The sequence below is a fragment of the Gossypium raimondii genome, chromosome 8 (assembly GCF_025698545.1).
Source record: "Gossypium raimondii isolate GPD5lz chromosome 8, ASM2569854v1, whole genome shotgun sequence".
NCBI classification, from domain to species: domain Eukaryota; kingdom Viridiplantae; phylum Streptophyta; class Magnoliopsida; order Malvales; family Malvaceae; genus Gossypium; species Gossypium raimondii.
This window is the reverse complement of record NC_068572.1, coordinates 57776753-57801491: the sequence shown is the minus strand read 5'-3', so window position 1 is coordinate 57801491 and position 24739 is coordinate 57776753. Positions and strand designations below refer to the sequence as shown.

Sequence of the window (24739 nt, the reverse complement as noted above, 5' to 3'; positions counted from 1 at the left end):
TTCTTGGACTTCTTAAGATATTAACCTTTGCTATTGGAATCCATAAACCAAACAATGCGAGGCTCATGTAATATTATTTGGTGAAAGCGACAGCACCATGTAGGCATAAACAGGAAAGGCTAAAACGTGATACTCACTCACCGCCTTAAATGGATCCCTTAATTGCTTAACAAACATCAGCCCAGGCCAGAGGTGAATATGCAGGTAGGGGCCTCAAGGCTCTGACTCCAACGACGACAGAACAGAATATTAAAGGTGATAATAACAATAATAAGATTTATATTTAATTCATTGTTAATGTATAGGAATAGTGCATTGCCAATTTTAGTTGAAGGGTTAAAGAGTTTAATTTCCTGTATTTTTTTTTGAGGGTTTCTAATGAATTGGTAGCATTTGATTGGTTATCTCTATATAAATTTATACAATGACAAAGTATCAAATATAAATCCATAGCCATACTCACTTATTCAGTTATTTGTATGATCGTAGATAGGTAACTCTATTTTAATGCTTTCAGCACCTAACTAAATGATTAATTTGAGTCCATTGCAATTTGCAACGATGGCTGCCATAAAAAGTAAATTTTCAACTAAATCATGGAACAAACATAAATGCGACACAAATTTGTATTAGAAAATAGTAAGTAATGTATCACTAATCCTTCACAGAAAAGTTTAGGCTAGTTGAACTATTCTGGTAAATGTAGGGTCATCCATATTAATGATATTTTAGTAATGTTCTACTCAGTTCTAGTTGCTTATAAGGTAATTATAGTCGAAAAACACTGCCTATGATTACTTACCGAAGTAGTCACCAGCAGAAGTTGTAATACTAGCCAAAAAGCATAAAAAGAAACCCTCCAGTGATCACACACCTGCTTCATGCTTCGCAATGATCAACCACATTAGTATTACTGCGGCTACTCCACTTACAACCAAGAAAAGACATAATTAAAATAGAACTCGCATGATAACACATACACGAACGAATCATGATCCAATTTCTTGCACTTTAAAAGAAACCCAAAGAAACAATAGAGTTTACCTCTTGAACTTGCTCGGCTTCCTCCAATGGCGGTACCCAAGACCCATTAAGCCACTCTCTATGAAGCCTCATTTTATCATCTCTAAATTCTAACTGCTCCTTTGACCTTTTAAAGTAACCATGAAAGTTCCCGTTCTCCAGTTCTTTAGTAATCTCCCCTTCCCACCAACCATCATTGTGAAAAGCGTCCACCTCTTCGCCGAATTTGAACTTTCTTGTTGTTTCTCGAGGGGCGGGAGGACCTATATCGAAAGCGTGGAAGGTCTCCCTCAAGGCTTTTTCCCCGGCCTCATCTTCGAAGAGGTGAGTGTATTGGGCAATGTATTTGTTGGCGCTTTTTGGAGTAGCGAGCTTGATGATAGTGGCGGTCTACCAAGAACCTCTGAACCCGGTTGCAGGTGTGGAGGGACTTCAGTTCGTGAAGAACGGCGCAACGCATTGTGTGAGCTGCGTTTTGGAGCCATACTCCTTGTTCTTTGGGGGATTCAGGAAAATGGTAGACAGAGCAGGGCTTTTTGGCGGGAGCGACAGAAACAGAGAAAGATGAATGCAAAACGTGAAAAGAGAACGGTCATATAATATATATATTTTGAAACTGAATCTGTATTATATAATAAAACTAAATCAAGGGGCAATTTAAGATTCTATTCCTAACTCGGCTTGTATTGATATTATTATTTATGCAGGAGAATGTAGTATCGGGTGTTTTGAAGCGTATTTATTCTCCTATTTGAGGATTAGGGGGACTATGGGTAGTTCATAAGCATTTGTATTAAAAAAATCAAAATTTTAAAGGTAAGCGTTTTGAGTCAGTCGAATTGATAATTTTTTATTTTATCATTTTAACTTAATTTAAATTTTATTCGAATCAAGTTGAGTGAAATAAAATTTGAATCGAGTCTATTGAATAAATTTAATCGAGTTAAATTTAAAAAATTAAGCCGAACATATTGAAATTTTGTTGACAAATATGTGACTAAATTCTAAGTTGAAGAACATAAATACCATACATATTTGAATTTTTTAAAAACAAAATAAGAAAATATGATAAACTTGATCGAATAATTTATAGGAATGACAATGAGTCGATATCGTAGTTTTGAATTATCTAAATCAATCCATAAATTATCCGAATATTACTATCCAAATTCAGAGTTAAAATATTATTTGTTGGATATCTGACTCACATTATTGGTTATAAAATATTTAGATTTGTAGTTTCAACAAAATTTGAACACATAACCTTTAAGAACTAAAATTATGCTTTAACCTTTATTACTAGTCTTCAACTTTGATAAAAAATTATACAATCTAATAAATAACATATAAATACCAAAAATATATTTTCTAAAATTAAATAAAATAATTAATAATAAATTTAAATATATTTTAAAAGTTATAAAAATATATCTTATTTAACATTTTATTCTCTTAAATCTGATGTAACTTCTTTTAAAACTTAATTTTTATATTCGTAAACCTATTGAGACATTAGGATTTCTAGATTTTTATTATCTATTTTATTATTTGATAAATTCAATTAGTTAATTTTAAAAAATTAATTAATATTTATATAATTAAAATAAAATTTATGATATTAATTTATTTTGTGACGTGAAATAATTATATTTAGTACATATTATATTATAAAAATAGTATACATGCTCTTTTAAGAACATATAATATATCATTTGTTATATAATTAAATTATAAATGTAAAATAAATATTATAACATTATGAGATTGTAATGTGCATTCTTCTATTAATGATGTGCGACCTAAATCTTAAACATGTAACTAATTGTATATAGTCACTCCCACCGAAAATAATTTTTTTTTACTGGTCAATCCTAATTTCAGATAAAGCACTCTTGTTTATTTCTTTTTGCTTGACTTCTTTATTGGTGAAGGGGATCCTCGAGAAAGCTCTTTGGCCAATTCGATAGAATTTGACATATGGCGATGTTAATTCTAGCCAAACATGACAAGTGGAATTTGATATGTAACCTTATACACAGGGGCGAAGCCAGAACAATTTTTGGGGGGCCAAATGAAATTTTAATTTTTTATAGTCTATATCTTTATAATTTTTAAAGGATTAAATCAATTTTTTATAATTTTAGGAGGGGCCAAAGTACAATTTTACCTTTACTAATTTAAAATTTGAAAAAAATTTAAAGGGCCTAAATAATAATTTTTCATTTTAGGGGGGGCCGGGGCCCATCCCAGCCCCCCTAGAATCGCCTCTGCTTATATACAATTCTGTTATTATAATGTATTTAACTAATCTACCTTAATTATATAATGTTAATATATTATAGTATATTATAAAATTAGTTACATTTTTAAGGTTCAAGTTGCATATCATTAATAGAAGAATGCATATTATAATATCATAATGTTATAATAATTATTATACATTTACAATTTAATTATATAACAATATTGATATATTATATGTTCTTAAAAGTGTATGTATACTATTTTATAATATAATATATACTAAAGATAATTATGTCACATTACAAAATAAATTCATATTATAATATTTATTTTAATTATAAAAATATTAGTTAATTTTTGCTTAAAATAATTTAACTAATTGAGTTGATCAAATAATAAAAGGGATAATCACAAATCTAGAAATCTTGATGATTCCATCTCATTGTTCAGTTAGGTTTATGGATACAAAAAAAAAAAAAGATTTAAGAAAAGCTACATGAGATGAGAATAAAATGTTAAATAAGATATATATTTTCTGATATTTGAAAACATATTTAAATTTATTATTTTATTATTAATTAAATATTTTAATTTTAAAAATATTTTATTGATATTTATTAGTTTGTGAAAAATTAAATAGAGTTGAAGGCTAGCTTTGATAATGGATATCCGAGAGGGTCTATCCAAATCCGTAATAGATAGTAATTTTAACATTCGAATATTATTTTAATTTGCAAAATTTGGATCATATATCTGAATTTGCAATCTAAATTGCCATCTATAATAATTTACTTGTTTAAGGTGGAAGTCCTAAGTCTTGAGTACATAGTTTCGGGATGTACCATGAGTAATTAATTGTATGGGTCTTCTAGTTGTGCCATGTGTTATTGCTATATGTGAGTTTTAGTCTAGTTACTCAGTTGTTAGTCTGAATTGTTTTAGTTCGTTGACATATAATTTGGAATTTTTTTTATACTCTTACACCCTTAAATCGGAAGAAAAGATGTAATTAAACGTGCTTAAACTCAAGTTCCCCTAATTATTACGATAGCAACGATGAGAATTGAAGTAAATCTCATTCGACATTTGTACTTGCACTTAACTTCAAAAAAGAAAAACTTAAAATTGACTTCTCTTTTTCTTTTGTAGTTAAGATAATTCATTTCAACAATTTAATTATATTCGAGAGATCTCAATTTGACTCACGTAGTAACTTCACAAACATTAATGAATACAATAATTTATAGGTTGAATATATTTTGTTGAACTATAGAGAAGAGATTTACACCCTTTCGTATCTATTTGTACAATTAAATAATTTAACAATTCAACCATCAAATTTTATATTTCATTTATATAAATCATAGCTATTTATTTTATATTTCGTTGATTACTTAAATTCTAAAACTCATACTATTTGAAATAAAACATACCATCAACAAAATTCCAATTATTAGAGACAAACTATTTCCTAAAGAAATGTTATAATTACTTAAATTAATTTTATAAATCTTCAAGCCCAAGCCAGCCATGAAATACTTTGTTTTCCAGCTCAACCATTCAATGCCTTGTCTTTATCTCCCTCAGAATATAAACGACTCATTGGCTAATTCACTAAAGCAATCTGAACTCTCTTCTTCAACCCCTATCAAATATAGAGAGTATAAAGGCGAGAAGGATGGGTTGCCAACCGGAAACCATGACAATCAAAGAGAGCTAAGCATGCATGAATAGCCAGTGCAAATTCTTGTAGTCATTGTACCTTGTAATGCGATGGCCACACCATTGGCTCATTATCGTCCAGGCTATATACGGTAACACCATCTTTGACACTGCACTAAATGCTCAACTCACTAAGTTTCTTCGATAACCCTAACCCCTTTTTCTTGAGTTCGGTTCTTCTAACACTTTCATTGCTAATTCATGCTAGTTTCACCTTCTTCATTCATGGTGTCATACAATTATTATAGTCGATCGTTGCACCATTGCGTGTGATGACCGCACCACCGACTCATTGCCATCCTGCTATAAATGATAAAATCGAATTTGATGCTACAAAGATTGGTAAGCTCACTAAATTTCTTCAATAGTCTTAACCTGAGACTAGCTCCTCTACCACTATCATTTGCAATGCATGCAAGCTTCACCTTCTTTGTTTGTGGTGTCATACAATTTTTGGCTACGTTGCTACCCACGTGTTCGAAAGCGTGCAACACAGGCTCATATAATCCTCTAAAGGTCTAAAACTGGTGCATCGAATACTCCCACAAGACATTTTCTATCTTATTTGCACTACCAAAGGACCTAAAATTCAAAGATGGAAGTCCTATATTAGATGTAAAACCTTTGAAAATCTCATATCAAGGGAAACCATGTGAGGTGCAACACTACCTAGGTTCAGTTCATTAGCTTTCAAGACATTCATTTAATGGCAGCTCAAAGGTTACAGTTGACATAAGGTTCCCCGATAAGCGATTTTCAAAGGTTCTACATCTAATATGGGGCTGCTTTCTCTAAATTTTAAATCTTTTAGAGGTGAAATTGAAATGGGGTTGTCTTTGAGAGTATTAGATGCAACATTTTTAGCCCTTTAGGGAGTCATAGATTTGGGGCTACACCCTTTGAAACAGGTGGGAATTAGCTTAGTCAAAACTTGCATGACACTGCAAAGAAAGAAAGTTAAGCTTGCTTGGATTGCCAATGAAAGTGCTACAAGAGCTGGTTTCAAAAAAGGAAGTTAGGCTTGTTGAAGAAAACCAATGAGTTGGTCACTCTTTGCAGTGTCAAAGTTGGTTTCATTGTATATATCCCATATGACACATTCTATGGAGTAATTGTTGTTTTAATAAAAAATTGATTAATTATATTAATATCTTTTATATATTGTTATCTGTAGAAGCCCAAATTTGCCCAGGCCCTACCAGCAAAATAACACCAACCCACAAGCCCAATTACAACCCAAACCCGAGGCCCAAATTCGGAGCCCAATTTCCCAAAAAAAACCCCAACTAGGGTTTCAGAAAAATGAAACCCTAGCCAAGCCTAGCGCCGCACCCATCCCTCTGCCGTTTGCCTTGTCCCATCGCCACCCACCGTGCCTAGCTTCATCAACACCTGCAAAAACAGAGCAGACACGCAAAAAGCAGCAACAAATAATAGAAAAATAGAAATAGATGAGATATAAAAGCAAAAAATACGATCTTTGTATAAACAACAACAACAACTGAAATAAAAAAAACAAAAAAGGTTGACTCCATTTTCTTTCTCTGTTCTTACGTTGCTATTTTATTTTATTCTATTTTATTTTATTTTATTTTTTGTTTGTTTGATTTCTTCTTTATAACAAAACGAAAAAGAAAAGAAAGGGGATACTCACCGGTCTCGAAAGCCCGTCGCCGGAGACCACCTTCGGCGTTGGAATCGGACTAAAAGGGAGTACGAAAAACCCCTCCTTTTCCGACTTTTCGGGACTAAAAGGGTATATTTTTAGAAGGGTCGAGATCGGGGTTCTAAAACCCGACTTTTGGGTACCCCGGCCACCGCCCGCGACGGCCGACGGCGATCCCCACGCCGGAATCTGGGCAATGCCCAGTGAAGCTAGAGAGAAAACAAAGTTTTTAACTCCTTTTTTGAAACAAAACTGCTGAAATGAAAAAAAATAATATTTTTGGGCTTTTATACTGTTGGCAAAACGGCAGCGTTTTGGGGTGGGCTCTCCAGGTGCAAAACGACGCCGTTTAGGAGCTGACCCAAACCGACCCGACCCAGACCGCCTAGGATCCGCGTGTTTCTGCGGTGAGGGGATATTTATGCGCGAGATCCTTCCTCTTTTGCGCCTTAATGCAATCTGGTCCCTTTTTGTTTTTTAATTTAGCCGTATAACTTTACTTTTGTTCCATTTTAGTCCCGCTCAAAGTGATGCGTTTTGGAATGAGGGGTATTTGCTGTTCTGGTCCCCCACCCTTTGCGCGCGTCACAATTTGATCATTTTCTTTGTTTCCAATTTCGATTTCAGCCTTAAGGTTTCGCTTAGTTTCAATTTAATCCTCTGCTGGATATTTTAGTTATTTATCGTCAAATTGATCATTTTAATATATTATTATTAGTATTATTGCTTGTTATTGTTAGTTTTATTTTCTTTCCATTTATGTATTCATTATCTTATTATTTCATGAGTTAACATATTTATTTCATTTGTTTATTTTATATGTATATATCATTTTGATCATTTATTATTTATTTCAAGTTTTTTTTTATACTTTCAAACTTTTCTTATTATTATTATTATTATTATTATTACTATTATTATATTATTATTATTATTATTAGTTTACTATTATTATTATTATGGTTATTATTATTACTATTATTGTTAGTATTAATATTACTGTTATTTCTCTTATACTTTTCTTTCACGAATATTTATATACCTATTCATATATATATATATATATATATATATATTTATATATATTAAAACATGTATATTTTATATATATATATATATATATTATATAAACGTGTATATTTATATATATATATATATTATATTTCTTTTTTTTACATATATATTTTACTTATGCCTACATATGTATTTTCATATTATTATACACATCTATGTATGTATTTTTATTTTATAAATAGATATTTATACCTTTTATATTTTATAGCCTTATTCATTTCTTTATTTATTTCCTTATTTATATTCTCATTATTATTTTGAACGAATATTTTAATTTTATTTCCTTATATGCGTTGTTATTTTGTATGTTATTGGTTTATCCTTTTATCTAATTTATTTTCATTGCTATTACTCATATTATTTATGTTACATCATCGTATTCATTTTCGTTTTGTTCGATATTGACATTGTGTTTTATTTCAGATTAGATTAATTTTATTCGATGCATAAATTATAATTTTGAATAAGCAAAATCTTGTATTTAGATTCGAGAAGGTCGTACCTAACTTCTGGGTTTCGATTTTCATAATAAATCTAAATACACGAATCTTTTCAAACTCAAGTTTTAAACAATCTCGGGAATTAAGAAAAGATCGTGTCCTAACTTACTGGGCATGTTCCCTTTTCTAAACCCGGGATAATCAAACATCTTTTAAATAAGTAAATTTTGACATTCATTCGCACATCGGGAATTCGAGACATTGTGTCCTAACTTACTGGATATGATGCTTTCGTTCTCGATTAACGTGGAACGTGCCCCTTTTCCCAAAATTTTCAACATTTTAATATAAGGATCGTATTTTAAAATTTCTTTAAAGTTTTCAGTTTTTCAACTCTAAGACATTAAGTAATCAACTAGGTACCAATTTTGGGCGTATCGAGGGTGCCAATCCTTCCTCGTATGTAATCGACTCCGAACCCGCTTTTTCAATTTCAGAGACCAAAATCGTTGTTTTAATAAAAATTAAATCGTTTATTAAAACAACCACTTTTCGAGGTGACCCGATCACACCTCATCAAAAAAGATTGGTGGCGACTCCCATTTTCGTTTTTATCCAAGTCGACCCCGTTTTTCATCAAAAAAAATGGTGTCAACAGCTTGGCGACTCCGCTGGGGACGTAAATAAGAGAGTCAAGCCACGAGTTGATTATCTCTTGTCTTTTTGTCGAAAGTTGAAAATTTGAGTTAAATATTCGATCCTCTCATTGCATTTTATTTTGAGTTATAGTTTTTATCATGTTTTGTATTTTAAGTTTTTTATATACCTCTGCACATTGCATTGCATGACCCTTGGTCACACCTCTTAAGTGGGAGTGAGAAGCTACGCCTTCGTGAGGTTTTCACCTCCGCATGGGATAGTGAATCGCTTCCGGGATACATCCGTACCTATGTCTTCGTGAGATTTTCATCTCCGCATGGCCATAGGGAAATGTATTCCCCTGAACTGAACTCGGTCCGTATGAGCCTATAATGGGTGAGGATTGAGGAATCTGCTGGTTCAGGTACCCTGCTTAGAACCAAACCACATGTAATGACCCATAAGAACCGACCTAGGTAGAGCTACGCCAAACCTTAGTGCTTACCTAAATGGATGTTATATTTATCGTCATTTACGTTAAATCTTGTTCTGCGTAATATTATCTTTGCTTTATTTGCGATTGTATAGCATTGTCATTCTAAAAGAGGTGTCGATTCATGTTCAGTGTCTAAAACGAAAGCTTATCATGGAAAAGGGATTTGTTGATAAAGTAGAAGATAATGCGGCTGTGCGAGTTTGGGCTGAAACGACACAACGGGAGAAAGGCGATAGTCTTACCGAGGGGCACGTGTCAGAATTATGGGATTTCACCCGTATCAGTGTAATCCAGAATGACCTTCGAAAAATGAAAGAAGTCTGGGATCAGTGGGATGTCAAGACCAAGCAGCTGTTCTATTATAACTACGGTGACCTACCTTATCTGCTCAGTGTCAAAGTGGACAAGTATTTATTCCGAGCCCTTGCTCAATTTTGGAATCCTGCCTACAGTTGTTTCACTTTTGGGAAAGTCGATTTGACGCCTACTATGGAGGAGTATACGACCTTGCTTCGGTGCCCAAAGTTTCAAGTCGACAGGGTTTATTCTAGAGCTGCTTGTGTCCCTCCATTGTTAAGGAAATTAATGAACATTACCGGGATGAGCGAGCAGTGGGTCGCTGCCCGAATCCAACAGAAGGGCGACAGTAAATGTGTCCCTTGGAAAAGCTTACGAGATTTGGTGCTTGTACATCCTGACGTAAAGAAAAGGGTCGATGTCTTCGCTTTAGGTATCTACTGCTAGTGGTCTTCCCAAGGCTTTAGGGCACATCGACGAGGTCAGATGTCGATTTGTTTGATCGGCTTAGTAAAGGGGATACACCGGTTCCAGCAATACTGGCTGAAACTTTCAGATCCCTGAGTGCATGTCGGAAAACAGGTGAGGGAAGGTTTATTGGATGCGCACAACTTTTGTTGGCATGGTTTCATAGTCATTTTTGGAAAATGGAAAAGGTCTCTTATCGAGTGTTCTCTAACGGTTACTCCCCTCTAGAGGAATTGGTGGCCACACCAAGACGGGATGATATTTCAGAAGAAAGATGGAGGGAGATACTCCAGAATCTCCAGGATGAAGATATTGAATGGAGGGCTCCTTGGTTAATTCCTGATGAGATATTGTACCGGTGTGGAGATTTCGACTGGGTTCCTCTGCTCGGGATATGGGGAGCTATCGGATATGCTCCCTACCGTATCCGCAAAAGATAGATCACGACAATTCGTACCAGCAATGCTGGGGTTGGCCTATTCTGATTTTTCTTATAGGGAGGACAATTACAAGAAAAAGGTTCGAGAAGTGTCTAATGCCTGGAACCAAACTCGCCGAATGAGAATTTTAGCCGTGGGTCCGACGATGACCCCCGAGTATAGCCAGTGGCGTGATCAAAGGGTCAACGATAATATCCCGGCGTCTAATCCAGAAACTGCTCGATCTTTAGAGGAACACCTACAAGTACTGCCCTCTGAGATAGAGATTATCAAGCAAGAATTTGAAAAGAGGAGTTTGGAGATAGGGAGGAAAGTAGAGAAGTTAGAGGAAGAGAAAATGCAGTTAGGACTGGATTTGGACATTCAAAGATTAGAGGCCGATAAATTAAGGAAAGGGAAGAACAAAGCAGAAGAAGATTTAGACAGCCTGAAGACTGATTATAAGAAGTTGCGCAGGTCGATAAGAACTGCTGGCTTGGGTAAAACGCCAGAACAATGGCGACAGGAAATTCAGGAGGAAAGAACGAAAGCTAATCAGTGGGAAAAGAAATTTCAGGATGCTCAAACTCGAGAAGTTACTTTGGGAGAGAGTCTGCTAGTCTGCCAAAATGAGAAGACGAAGTTGAATGCCCGAATAATTGAACTGGAAAGGCTACTTTACCAATACCGTATTCGTAATTCTGTGATTGAATTAAAGGCAAGCTTGGAAAAAATTGAAGAATTAAAGGGACAAATAAGAGAGCTCGAGGACGCATTGCAAAGCAACGAATTCCGAATAGAGCTTCTGGAAAGAAGTAGTGAGCAGTGGCAGGGGCAATTCCAGTTGTCTCAAGATCAGATTAGAGACAGAGATTATGTTATGGGTGAGGCAGTGGTTCAAGTACGCGAGGTAGCTGATCACCTGCAAACCTTAGCGGTTCAAGCTGATCTATTAAGTTTAAAGTTTGAGTTGGAATCGGACCGGGCCCGAAAATTAGCTTGGCTCCTTAAAAAGGTTAAGGCTTTGGGTATAAGGGCAAAGTCGTATATGTAATCTATTTTATGTAAAGAAATTTCTTCTCTAGTAAAGCTTTCTAATGAAGTTGAATTAGAATCAGTGCCTCTTTTTGCATTCATGCATCTACATATCATCATATGCATTAAGTTTTAAAAAGGGAGCCTAATTAATTTAAAATTATGACAGAACTACCCTGGAAACTAACAAAAATTCGCCAATCGTTTATCACTACGGTACCCGTCGCAAAACAAAAGCCATGGATCAAAGACTCGAAAGACTCGAACAGCTCCAAAGGGAGATGCAAGAACAAATGCAAGAGCGGTTAGAGAAGATTCAACAAGATATGAAGAACGAAATGATAGAGTCTCAAAAAAGCATGATAGCTGAATTAACGCAATTGTTCAAAAGGGGAAGCGACAAAGGAAAAGACCCTGTGGTTAATACAGAAGAAGAAAATAATGATAGCCTTCTCTATCCCCCAGGTTTCACTCATCCTCATGCGCAAACCCAAGCTGAGGTGCAACCACGCAGATCATCTGTTACTATCAGGCCTCAGCAATTTCAAACTGGTGCCTCAATACCAGTAAATTTCCAAACTGGAATAGGTTCTCATCTCGGAGAAGCCCCTACTAATCCCATAGTACCCGATTTTGACGAAATGATGGGAAAAGAGAAAACAAAGGAAGAACTACAGAGCCGATTGGAGGAAAGATGTAAATGGCTCGAAGAGAAATTCAAAGCCATGGAAAGTATCGAGAATTATCATGGGATGGATGCTAAAGATCTAAGCTTGGTACCAAATTTGGTCCTCCCTCCCAAATTTAAGATACTGGAGTTTGAAAAATATGACGGGATAAGTTGTCCCCAGGCTCATATCACTATGTTTTGCCGAAGGATGACCGGGTACATCAACAATGAGCAATTGTTGGTTCACTGTTTTCAGGACAGTTTGATCGGGTTAGCAGCTAGATGGTACAATCAATTGAGTCGAACCGAAATCCACTCCTGGAAAGATTTGGCGCAGGCCTTTATAAAGCAGTATAGACATGTGATGGATATAGCACCCGATCGAATTGTATTGCAAAACATGGAAAAGAAAACTAATGAGAACTTTCGCCAGTATGCTCGGAGATGGAGGAGGTAGCAAAGACAAGTTCAACCACCACTTTTAGAGAAGGAGATAACCATGCTTTTTATCAATACCTTGAAAGCTCCATTTCTCAATCACATGTTGGGCAGTGCCACTAAAAGCTTTTCAGACATAGTGATGTCTGGAGAAATGATAGAGAACGCCATAAGATGTGGCAAGATAGAAGCAGGAGAAAGTACTAAAAGGTCGGCTCCAAGGAAAAAAGAACATGAGATAAACAATACAAGCACGTTTAACAGGGACCATTCTAAATCAATCACGGTAGGGCAAGCCAGAGCAGTAACCGCTAATCAGCAAATTTTTTCGACACAGGAATCCAATCCAAGGCCAAAGGTAGAGAAACTTCAATTCACACCCATCCCAGTGACGTATAGAGAATTGTACCAGAACTTATTCGATGCACGTGTGATATCTCTATTTTACCTCAAACCTATGCAACCTCCGTACCCTAAGTGGTATGACGCAAACGGTCAATGCGAGTATCACGCGGGGACCAAGGGGCACTCAATTGAAAACTGCACTGCATTCAAGAAGTTAGTTGAAAGACTTATCAATTTGGGGATCGTAAAGATAGGTGACTCATCAGGACCGAATGTAGAAGAGAATCCGTTGCCCAACCATGATAATAAAGGGGTGAATGCGATAATTGAATATGGAGGAAGGAGAGTCAAAGCCAACATAGCAGAGATAAAGACCCCCCTTGAATGGGTTTGGAAACAAATGATGAAAAGAGGTCTCATCAAGCAAGTTTCAATAGAAAGGCCTGAAGGAACAAGGAAATTTTGCGAGTTCCATGCAGAAGAAAGCCATGACATCCAAGATTGCACCGAGTTCAGAACCATGACGCAAAACTTAATGGATAGCAAAGAGTTTGAGTTTTATGAAGAGATTAAGGGACTAGAAGGAGGAGAGGTTTATGCTGCAGAAGAAGGATCCACGGGGAAGCCCAAAAGGCTAATTACCCGGTGGTGATTATTGCAAAACCAATGAGCAGAGAATCTGGAATACAAATAGCACCAAAGGTCGTAATCCAAAAACCTGTATCCTTTCCCTACAAGGATAGCAAAAAGGTTCCTTGGAATTACAACTGCAATGTAACAATCCCAGGAGAGGAGAGCTTGGTAAATGCTTCAGGAGAGGATGAAGATTTCTATACACGAAGTGGAAAACGCTATGATCTGGTAAACGCAAGAGTGGAGTCTGGAAAAGGAAAAGCCTTAGCGGTTGAATTGGGAAAAGTAAAGACAGACAAAATTGAGCCGCGCATCAATCAGCCGGTAACTGAAAATGAGGCTAATGAATTTCTAAAATTTTTAAAACATAGCGAGTACAGCGTGGTAGAGCAATTACATAAGCAACCGACTCGTATCTCGATGCTTGAATTGATTCTAAGTTCAGAGATACATCGTAATGCGCTGATTAAGGTGCTAAATGAAACTTACGTCGCTGATGATATCTCAGTGAATAAGTTGGACCGTTTGGTTAATAATATCAGTGCCGACAATTTCATCTTCTTTAATGATGATGAAATACCACCCGGGGGAAGAGGAACCACTAAAGCCTTGCATGTTTCTACTTACTGCGGGAAACATATGTTGTCAAGAGTGCTAATTGATAATGGATCAACCTTGAATGTTTTACCCCTATCCACCTTAAATAGGTTACCGGTGGACAGCTCTCACATGAAATCATGCCAGAACATAGTGAGAGCATTTGATGGTACCGAAAGAAAGGTGATGGGAAGAATAGAAGTACCTCTCTTGATTGGCCCAAATACGTACGAAGTGGATTTCTTAGTGATGGATATCAAGCCTTCGTATAATTGCTTACTGGGGAGACCATGAATTCATTCAGCAGGGGCGGTGCCTTCATCATTGCACCAGAAGTTGAAATTAGTGACAGAAGGCCGGTTAATTACGATTGACGCTGAGGAAGACATCATTGCATCGGTAACCAGTGACGCACCATATTTGGGAGTAGATGATGATGCGGTCGAATGTTCTTTTCGATCCTTAGAGTTCGTAAATGCAACTTTTGTCACTGAGGGAAAGAAAATCCCAATGCCCAGCATATCTAGAGCCACAAGGATGGGACTACAAATGACAGTTGGGAAAAGAGTTGTGCCTGAAAGAGGACTGGGAAGATGCCTTCAAGGAAAGATTGAGGCACCAGTGGTGAAAGACAAACAAGACCGTTTTGGTTTAGGATTTAAACCAAATGTCAAGCAGAGAAAGAAAGAGTTAGAGAAAAGACAAGACAGGAGGAAAGCGCGTTTGAACGGAAAAGAAGTTGATTGGGAACCTATGGCTTTCCCCCACATATCCAGGACATTCATATCGGGAGGAACCATGTATTCTGGACTGAGGACTCCAAGAAAGAAGACCGCAGAGGAAATGTTAGGAAACTTAAGCATCAATGCCATATTTGAAGAAGAATCTGAAGAGGGAAGTACATCAGGCATCTATCCCGTTGAACCTGGGAGTGTTTTAAACAATTGGACTGCAGAAGAAATGCCTGAAGTTTTTAGAGCTTTTCCAGAGTAATATTCAAAACATATTAATTGTTCTAAGCCTGGAGAAAATAAAAACTTTTGTGAACTAAAATAGGCTTATATGTGGACATTGTGATTTCAATGAAATATATCTTCGCATTTTGAGTATATATTCTTTTAAAATTCTTTTCATTCTTTCATACGAATAGTCATCTTGAATGCTTTTATTCCGAATCATTCTTTTATTCATGGTCATACTAAATAAGAATCCTTAAATTCATACATTCCCTGTACATTCTTTGATACCTATAACAGGTCCCAAGATATCAATGATATGAGTGACTCTACTATGGACTTAGAAAATCCTTTTGAACGAGATATGTGTTTAGAGGAATCTCAAGATTTTGAAGATAACACGGATTACAACCTACCTCCGGACTTGTTGAGGATGGTAGAGCAGGAAGAGAAACAGGTTCTTCCTCACGAGGAGACGATAGAGACAGTGATCCTGGAAGAGGGAAAGGTGGTAAAGATTGGCACGTGCATAGCTGAAGAAGTGAAACAAGACCTCGTTAAATTGCTTCGAGAGTTCAAAGATGTCTTCGCATGGTCATACCAAGATATGCCGGGGTTAAGTACTGACATCGTAGTTCACCGACTTCCTATAAAGGAAGATTACAAACCAGTTCAGCAAAAGCTCCGAAGGATGAGGCCTGATGTTGTGTTAAAAATAAAAGAGGAGGTGCAAAAACAATTCGACGCTGGATTCCTGCAGGTGGTCAAATACTCCGAGTGGGTAGCCAATATCGTTCCTGTCCCTAAAAAAGATGGGAAGGTACGAATGTGTGTAGATTATAGAGATTTAAATAAGGCCAGCCCCAAAGATAACTTTCCCTTGCCGCACATTGATGCCTTGGTGGACAACACAGCAGGACATTCGCTGTTTTCTTTCATGGATGGTTTCTCTAGATATAACCAAATTAAGATGCATCCTGAGGATATGAAGAAAACTACATTCATAACCCTATGGGGAACCTTTTGTTATAAGGTGATGCCATTTGGGTTGAAAAACGCAGGGGCAACGTATCAGAGGGCCATGGTAACATTGTTCCATGATATGATGTATAATGAGTTAGAGGTCTATGTTGATGACATGATTGCAAAATCTAAAACAGAAGAGGAACATGTGCAGGTCCTTAAGAAATTATTTATGAGGTTGAGAAAATTTCAGCTAAAGCTAAATCTAGCAAAATGCACATTTGGGGTCAGATCAGGAAAATTGCTTGGGTTCGTGGTCAGTGAGAAAGGAATTGAGATTGATCCTGACAAAGTAAGAGCAATACAAGAATTACCCCCGCCGCGTACTCAAAAGGAGGTTCGAGGTTTTCTAGAAAGGCTGAACTATATTGCTCGGTTCATCTCACAGCTAACTGAGAAATGCGACCCCATTTTTCGCCTCCTCAAGAAACATAATCCTAGTGTATGGGATGAGGAATGTCAAAAAACTTTTGACAAAGTCAAACATTACTTATCCAACGCCCCAGTGCTGATGCCACCCTGCCCAGACAAACCACTCATACTGTATTTGGCAGTATTTGAAAATTCTATGGGATGCGTGCTTGGTCAACATGATGAATCAGGACGAAAGGAAAGAGCAATCTACTATCTCAGTAAGAAGTTCACTGAATGCGAAACAAGATATTCGCCAATCGAGAAATTATGTTGTGCCCTAATCTGGACAACTCGGAGACTGAGACAGTACATGTTGTACCATACGACCTGGTTAATCTCCAAATTGGACCCTCTGAAATACTTAATGGAGTCAACCGCTCTGAATGGAAGAATGGCCCGATGACAAATTCTTCTATCTGAATTTGACATAGTCTATGTAAACCAGAAGGCGGTCAAAGGGAGTGCAATAGCGGAATTTCTAGCAAGTAGGGCTCTGGATGATTATGAGCCATTGAACTTCGATTTCCCAAATGAAGATTTGATGTATATCGCAACTGTAGAGAAAGATTTCCAAGAAGGTGGTCCTTGGAAGTTGAGTTTTGATGAGCTTCAAATGCTATAGGCAACGGAATTGGGCGAGACTCGTGTCTCCCAAAGGAGACTATTATCCTTTCACTAGCAAATTGGACTTTGATTGCACAAATAATATGGTGAGTATGAAGCTTGCATTATGGGCATCCGGCACCATAGAGCGGAAAATTAAGGTGCTAGAAGTATCTGGGACTCTGCATTAGTAATTTATCACCAAAGGGAATGGGAAACAAGAGACCAAGTTGGTCCGCTATCGAAAATTGGTTATGAAATTGATTGAGGAATTTGATAGTGTCACCTTTAGTTACCTCCCATGAGATGAAAACCGGATGGCGATGCTTTGGCCACTTTAGCCTCCATGTTTAAAGTGAACAAATTAGAAGATATGAAGCCTATCCAGATCAGCATCTACGAGGCTCCAGCTCATTGTTGCAACATTGACAGTGAAGAGGGAAAGGATGATCACCCTTGGTACCATGACATATTGCAATATGTGAAGAGTCGTGAATACCCTGACCATGCGACAGAAAATGATAAGAAGACATTAAGGAGATTAGCCATTGACTATGTCCTAGATGGGGAAATTTTGTATAAAAAGGAAAAGATCAAGTATTGTTGAGGTGTGTGGATTTGTCGAGGCAAAAGAAATTTTGGAAGAAGTGCATGAAGGTATCTGTGGAAATGCATGCCAACGGCTTCACGATGGCCAGACAAATTATGAGATTTGGGTACTATTGGTCCACCATGGAAGGGGATTGCATTAATTATGCCAAAAGGTGCCATAAGTGTCAAATCTACAGTAACAAAATGCACGCACCACCTTCACCCCTTCATGTTATGGTTTCTCCATGGCCTTTCTCCATGTGGGGAATGGACGTTATCGGGCCAATATCTCCAAAAGCTTCTAATGGGCATCGTTTTATCTTTGTGGTTATTGATTACTTCACTAAATGGGTGGAGGCTGCTTCATATGCAAATATCACGAAGTCGGCAGTTAGCAAGTTTCTGAAAAAGGAGATCATATGTCGATACGGGATGCCTGAAAGGATCATATCCGATAATGCGATGAACTTAAACAACAACTTAATAGCGGATGTTTGTAGTCAGTTCAAGATCAGACACCACAATTCGTCACCGTACCGTCCAAAAATGAATGGTGCCGTGGAAGCAGCTAACAAAAACATCAAGAAAATTGTAGGAAAAATGACTGAAACCTACAAAGACTAGCACGAGAAATTACCTTTTGCTCTCCTAGCATATCGCACTTCTGTTAGAACCTCTACTGGGGCAACACCGTTTTCTTTAGTCTATGGGATGGAAGCAGTTTTACCCATAGAAGTTGAAATTCCTTCCCTCCGAGTATTAGCTGAACTAAAGTTGGATGAGGCTGAATGGATTCAATCTCGATATGACCAGCTAAACTTGGTAGAAGAAAAGAGGTTAAAAGCTATTCGTCATGGTCAGATGTATCGAAACGAATGACGCGAGCCTATAATAAAAAGTTCGTCCAGAGAATTTTATGAGGGAACTTGGTTTTGAAAAGATTTTCCTCTACAAAAGGATTTTAGAGGAAAATGGATGCCAAATTGGGAAGGTCCTTATGTGGTAAAAAAGGCCTTTTCAGGAGGAGCTTTGATCTTGAGCGAGATGGATGGTAAAAGCTTGCCAAATCCTGTGAACTCGGATTCAGTCAAGAAATACTTCACCTGAAGGAGGAGGACCAAAGTGAAAACACAGAAGGGCATTCAAAAAAAAAAAAAGAGGAGAGGCCAAGGTGAAAACCCGTAAAGGGCGCCTTGAGACCAAAGGGGATTTGAGTTGAAAACCTGAAAAGGCAGCTCAAATTTTGAGAAGACATGAGGTGATCGAAGCAACTCAAATTTTGATTAAGATCTGGGGCATGTGGTAGTCTCGATATACCTGAATCAACAAGGAAAGGGTAGATGACATCTTGGGGTATCGACAAAACCCTGTTGATTCCCTGAACACATATCAAACTCAGAATGGTTTTCAGAAGGCTTATGCAGGGAAGCTCGTGCTACAATGTCTTGAGCACCTTTTGTCATTTTATTCATTTTGAATCCTGACAAAAGTTGTTGTCTTGATTAATGTATTCATTTCAAACTTTGCTCCCCAATAAAATTTCATTTTGTCTATTGAAATTTGCTATCTTGATTAACCCATTCGTTTCGAGATTTGTTTTCAATAACATTTGTTTGTTCGTTGCGATAATCTTTTTCGAAAAATTTTTTTTTTGAATAACTATTAATGAACTGAATGTTCAAGCAAATGGAGTTTTGCATATTACTCTAGAAATTTCTAAATAATGAAGGAACCTGAAACAGGACTGGTGTTTAGAGCACACCAAATTCAAAGTGTCTAAAAGGGAAAAGTCCGAGTTAGGACTATCCTTTCAAATTTTGTCGTCCAAACATTGAACAAAATGACAAGATGCCGTGTTGGTGGCAAAGCTTCAATGAACAAACAAGCGATATTCACCAAGCAATAAGAAAAGATCTTCTGGAATAAGAAAACTCTTCATTGGGCATAAACATTTGGTATAACACCTTGGGAACGGAGTAAAGGAGTAGAGAGCTTCACATTCTGTATCATTGAATTGTGATAGCAGATGATCGAGAAAAGGCCAGATCTTTCTACCTTTAGGTTACAGCGGGAGAAAGATGGTTCAAATTTTGCATCCATTGGATTGAACTTGGAGGCTTACAGTGGGGGCAATCTGATTAAATGTTTCTTTGGATACGCCAGTCGAGCAAGAAGACGTTGTAACACGTCTGTGATAAAACAATGAGTAATAACAACTCAAACAAAATGGATCATTCTTATGACATTCTGCATTCATACAAATATCATTCATACATATCTAGTTAGGAAATTTTGATTCATTTTAATCATGACATCCTAAACACTAGGCATAAATAGGTCCATCAAATGGATTATGCAGGTCATGTTCCCCAGAGAACAGGTCAATGAAGATAGTAGATCTTGCCTTCCTGCACTGACAGCGGATCTTATTTCCCTGACATTGCATTTAAAAAGATTGAAGCCACAGCGGCGAATCTCACTACTAGTGATGCAGCGGAGCAGATTGAAGCTACAACAGCGAATCTCACTTCCCCGACATTGCAATTTAAAAGATTGAAGCCACAACGGCGAATCTTACTTCTGGCGATGCAGCGGAGCAGATTGAAGCTACAACGGCGAATCTCACTTCCCCGACATTGCAATTTAAAAGATTGAAGCCACAACGGTGAATCTTACTTCTGGCAATGCAGCGAAGAAGATTGAAGCTACAACAGCGAATCTCATTTCCCCGATATTGGAATTTAAAAGATCGAAGCCACAACGGTAGATTTTACTTCCAGACGACGCAGCGGAACAGATTGAAGCCTCAACGGTGAATCTTTTCCTCGACAAGACTGGGCAAAAATTGGTCTTTCTTAGTCTTTGCTCTGTTATCGTTACACGACAACGAGCAAAGAGGGGCAGCTGTAGAAGCCCAAATTTGCGCAGGCCCTACCAGCAAAATAACACCAACCCACAAGCCCAATTACAACCCAAACCCGAGGCCAAATTCGGAGCCCAATTTCCCAAAAAAAACCCCAACTAGGGTTTCAGAAAAATGAAACCCTAGCCAAGCCTAAGCCGCACCCATCCCTCTGTCGCTTGCCTTGTCCCATCGCCACCCACCGTGCCTAGCTTCATCAACACCTGCAAAAGCAGGCAGACACCAAAAAGCAAAGAACAAATAATAGAAAAATAGAAATAGATGAGATATAAAAGTAAAAATACGATCTTTGTATAAACAACAACAACAATGAAATAAAAAACAAAAAGGTTGACTCCATTTTCTTTCTCTGTTCTTACATTGCTATTTTATTTTATTCTATTTTATTTTATTTTATTTTTGTTTGTTTGATTTCTTCTTTATAACAAAACGAAAAAGAAAAGAAAGGGATACTCACCGGTCTCGAAAGCCCGTCACGGAGACCACCTTCTGCGTTGGAATCGGACTAAAAGGGAGTCTGAAAAACCCTCCTTTTCGACTTTTCGGGACTAAAAGGGTATATTTTTAGAAGGGTCGAGATCGGGTTCTAAAACCCGACTTTTGGTACCCTACCACCGCCTCATGACGGCCGACTGGCGATCCCACGCCGGAATCTGGCAATGCCAGTGAAGCTAGAGAGAAAACAAAGTTTTAACTCCTTTTTTGAAACAAAACTACTGAAATGAAAAAAATAATATTTTGGGCTTTTATATTGTTGGCAAAAGCAAGCGTTTTGGGGTGGGCTCTCCAGTGCAAAACGACGCCGTTTAGGAGTCGACCCAAACCGACCCGACCTGCATCGCCTAGGATCCGCGTGTTTCATGCGGTGAGGGATATTTATCGCGAGATCCTTCCTCTTTGCGCCTTAATACAATCTGGTCCTTTTGTTTTTAATTTAGCCGTATAACTTTACTTTTGTTCCATTTTAGTCCCGCTCAAAGTGATGCGTTTTGGAATGAGGGTATTTGTTGCTCGGTCCCCCACCCTTTGCGCGTCACAATTTGATCATTTTCTTTGTTTCCAATTTCGATTTCACCTTAAGGTTTCGCTTAGTTTCAATTTAATCCTCTCTTTGGATATTTTAGTTATTTATCGTCAAATTGATCATTTTAATATATTATTATTAGTATTATTGCTTGTTATTGTTAGTTTTATTTTCTTTCCATTTATGTATTCATTATCTTATTATTTCATGAGTTAACATATTTATTTCATTTGTTTATTTTATATGTATATATCATTTTGATCATTTATTATTTATTTCAAGTTTTTTTATACTTTCAAACTTTTCTTATTATTATTATTATTATTATTATTACTATTATTATATTATTATTATTATTATTAGTTTACTATTATTATTATTATGGTTATTATTATTACTATTATTGTTAGTATTAATATTACTGTTATTTCTCTTATACTTTTCTTTCACGAATATTTATATACCTATTCATATATATATACATATATATATTTATATATATTAAAACATGTATATTTTTATATATATATATATATATATTATATAAACGTGTATATTTATATATATATATATTATATTTCTTTTTTTTACATATATATTTTACTTATGCCTACATATGTATTTTCATATTATTATACACATCTATGTATGTATTTTATTTTATAAATAGATATTTATACCTTTTATATTTTTATAGCCTTATTCATTTCTTTATTTATTTCCTTATTTATATTCTCATTATTATTTTGAACGAATATTTTAATTTTATTTCCTTATATGCGTTGTTATTTTGTATGTTATTGGTTTATCCTTTTATCTAATTTATTTTCATTGCTATTACTCATATTATTTATGTTACATCATCGTATTCATTTTCGTTTTGTTCGATATTGACATTGTGTTTTATTTCGTATTAGATTAATTTTATTCGATGCATAAATTATGATTTTTGAATAAGCAAAATCTTGTATTTAGATTCGAGAAGGTCGTACCCTAACTTACTGGGTTTCGATTTTCATAATAAATCTAAATACACGAATCTTTTCAAACTCAAGTTTTAAACAATCTCGGGAATTAAGAAAAGATCGTGTCCTAACTTACTGGGCATGTTCCCTTTTCTAAACCCGGGATAATCAAACATCTTTTAAATAAGTAAATTTTGACATTCATTCGCACATCGGGAATTCGAGACATTGTGTCCTAACTTACTGGATATGATGCTTTCGTTCTCGATTAACGTGGAACGTGCCCCTTTTCCCAAAATTTTCAACATTTTAATATAAGGATTGTATTTTTAAATTTCTTTAAAGTTTTCAGTTTTTCAACACTAAGACATTAAGTAATCAACTAGGTACCAATTTTGGGCGTATCGAGGGTGCTAATCCTTCCTCGTGCGTAACCGACTCCCGAACCCGTTTTTCTGAATTTCGTAGACCAAAATCGTTGTTTTAATAAAAATTAAATCGTTTATTAAAACAACCACTTTTCGAGGTGACCCGATCACACCTCATCAAAAAAGATTGGTGGCGACTCCCATTTTCGTTTTTATCCAAGTCGACCCCGTTTTTCATAAAAAAAAAATGGTGTCAACATTATCAATGATGCAAAGTAAAATAGAAGTAAATATTGATTCACTGATCTAATATTTAACTAATATTAAGCGGTATTACATAGTCGAATCGTAATACAAAAAGACAACTTGTATTTATAGATAATCTAAATATGTCCTTAGTTTAATTGAAAATGAACAAACTGATCGAAAGACTAATATATCGTCTATCAAGTCCAGATACACTGCTTTGGGTATTGGAGTGGGTGACTCTCAGGAGATAGAGATATATATATGTCATTGATTGGACTTGCAAAAATAGATACTTTGCTTTAGGTATTGGAGCAAATTACTTCCATCAAACATGACCCAAGTAGAATAAATATTAAATCCGTTTGTGGATTTATTTACTTGTGACGTTCATAATGTGACATTCCTTAGTCCTGAGTGGATGATGGGTTATGAATATGTACCTCATATATTTTAATATAAATAAAGTCTAAGTTGAAATGGATTAAGGAATAGAAAGTAAATATGTTGGCTATACCATCATTCCACAACTAGATATATCTTCAATAAAATTTACAAATATAATTTTTTTATTAAAGATTATTTTATTTAATAAAATATTATTGACATATTTTTTATAAAATTAATTATTTTATTGAACTCAGAAATAAAATTAATTTTATTAAAATTTGAGACAAGAGGGTGTACTTATAATTGTGGTTGTTAAAAAAGGTAGTTTCATAATGAAAATATTATCATAGAAAGTAATTATTATAAAGAGTACTGACGATATATAATCATTTTGCTTGTTACTGTAACTAACTTTATTTGTATTTTTGCACAAGTTTTACCTTATAAATCTAAAAATAAGAAATACATTTATTACTTTATTTGACATTTGTTTAATAAAATAGTTTGAAAATGTTGAAGGTGGTACTTTGAAATCTTTTGTCATATTATTTTATTTAATTTTTCACATAATGTTATGTTGTCAATGTGGACTTGATGATTTGGAAAAGAAATTCTACATGGTGAATTTTCATTGGTTGATTTAAGAATTCACTAACATTATTAAAATCAAAGATCATAATAAAACACATGGATAATTTAGGTATTTTCAAATTATAGGATTCACATTACACATTTTATAAAAACACAACTATTCTTGTTTGTTATATGAGTCATTTATTTCTTATATAAAAGTATAAGTCAAAAAGTTGTTTGTTTGTTATACTAAAGGAAATTCATTCCCGAGGAATTCCTAAATGTGTGTTTTAACACACTAAATATCTTATCAAAGTACAACAGAATATAACATTATCTCATAAATTTTTAGTCATGAATAAGTTTAAACTTACTCCCTAGTCCGGTTATTTGAACTTCTAATATTTGCCTCATGGAATTCGCATATACATTTTTTTTTTTATGATTTCTTTTGACA

General features: G+C 35.7%; 3 protein-coding genes across 3 annotated transcripts; 2 read left to right on the top strand and 1 right to left on the bottom strand.

Moving 5' to 3' along the window:
* Positions 1-6101: 6101 nt before the first annotated feature.
* Positions 6102-8113, bottom strand: LOC105793456 (uncharacterized). Its single transcript, XM_052634897.1, has 3 exons — positions 8100-8113; positions 6644-7121; positions 6102-6381 (listed from the first exon to the last, which is right to left on the bottom strand). The coding sequence occupies exons 1-3, from the start codon at positions 8111-8113 to the stop codon at positions 6310-6312; spliced, it is 564 nt and encodes a 187-aa protein (XP_052490857.1). The 3' UTR covers positions 6102-6309.
* A 2418-nt stretch (positions 8114-10531) lies between these two features.
* LOC105761831 (uncharacterized) lies at positions 10532-11542 on the top strand. The gene has a single exon (XM_012579775.2). The coding sequence runs from the start codon at positions 10532-10534 to the stop codon at positions 11540-11542; it is 1011 nt and encodes a 336-aa protein (XP_012435229.2).
* Positions 11543-13642: 2100 nt separating this feature from the next.
* Positions 13643-17221, top strand: LOC128043076 (uncharacterized). Its single transcript, XM_052634896.1, has 5 exons — positions 13643-14375; positions 14514-15051; positions 15463-16106; positions 16224-16817; positions 17031-17221. Exons 1-5 carry the CDS (start codon positions 13643-13645, stop codon positions 17219-17221), a joined length of 2700 nt encoding a protein of 899 aa, XP_052490856.1.
* The last annotated feature ends 7518 nt before the right edge of the window (positions 17222-24739 follow it).

Coding starts and splice junctions, on each gene's coding strand:
- LOC105793456 (XM_052634897.1), bottom strand. Junction 6,382..6,643: donor GCGACGGGCTTTCGAGACCG/GTGAGTATCCCC, acceptor CTGTTTTTGCAG/GTGTTGATGAAGCTAGGCAC.
- LOC128043076 (XM_052634896.1), top strand. CDS start 13,643: ATGAGCAGAGAATCTGGAATACAAATAGCACCAAAGGTCGTAATCCAA. Junction 14,376..14,513: donor CATAGTGAGAGCATTTGATG/GTACCGAAAGAA, acceptor TTCATTCAGCAG/GGGCGGTGCCTTCATCATTG. Junction 16,818..17,030: donor AAGAGCAATCTACTATCTCA/GTAAGAAGTTCA, acceptor AATTTGACATAG/TCTATGTAAACCAGAAGGCG.
- LOC105761831 (XM_012579775.2), top strand. CDS start 10,532: ATGCTGGGGTTGGCCTATTCTGATTTTTCTTATAGGGAGGACAATTAC.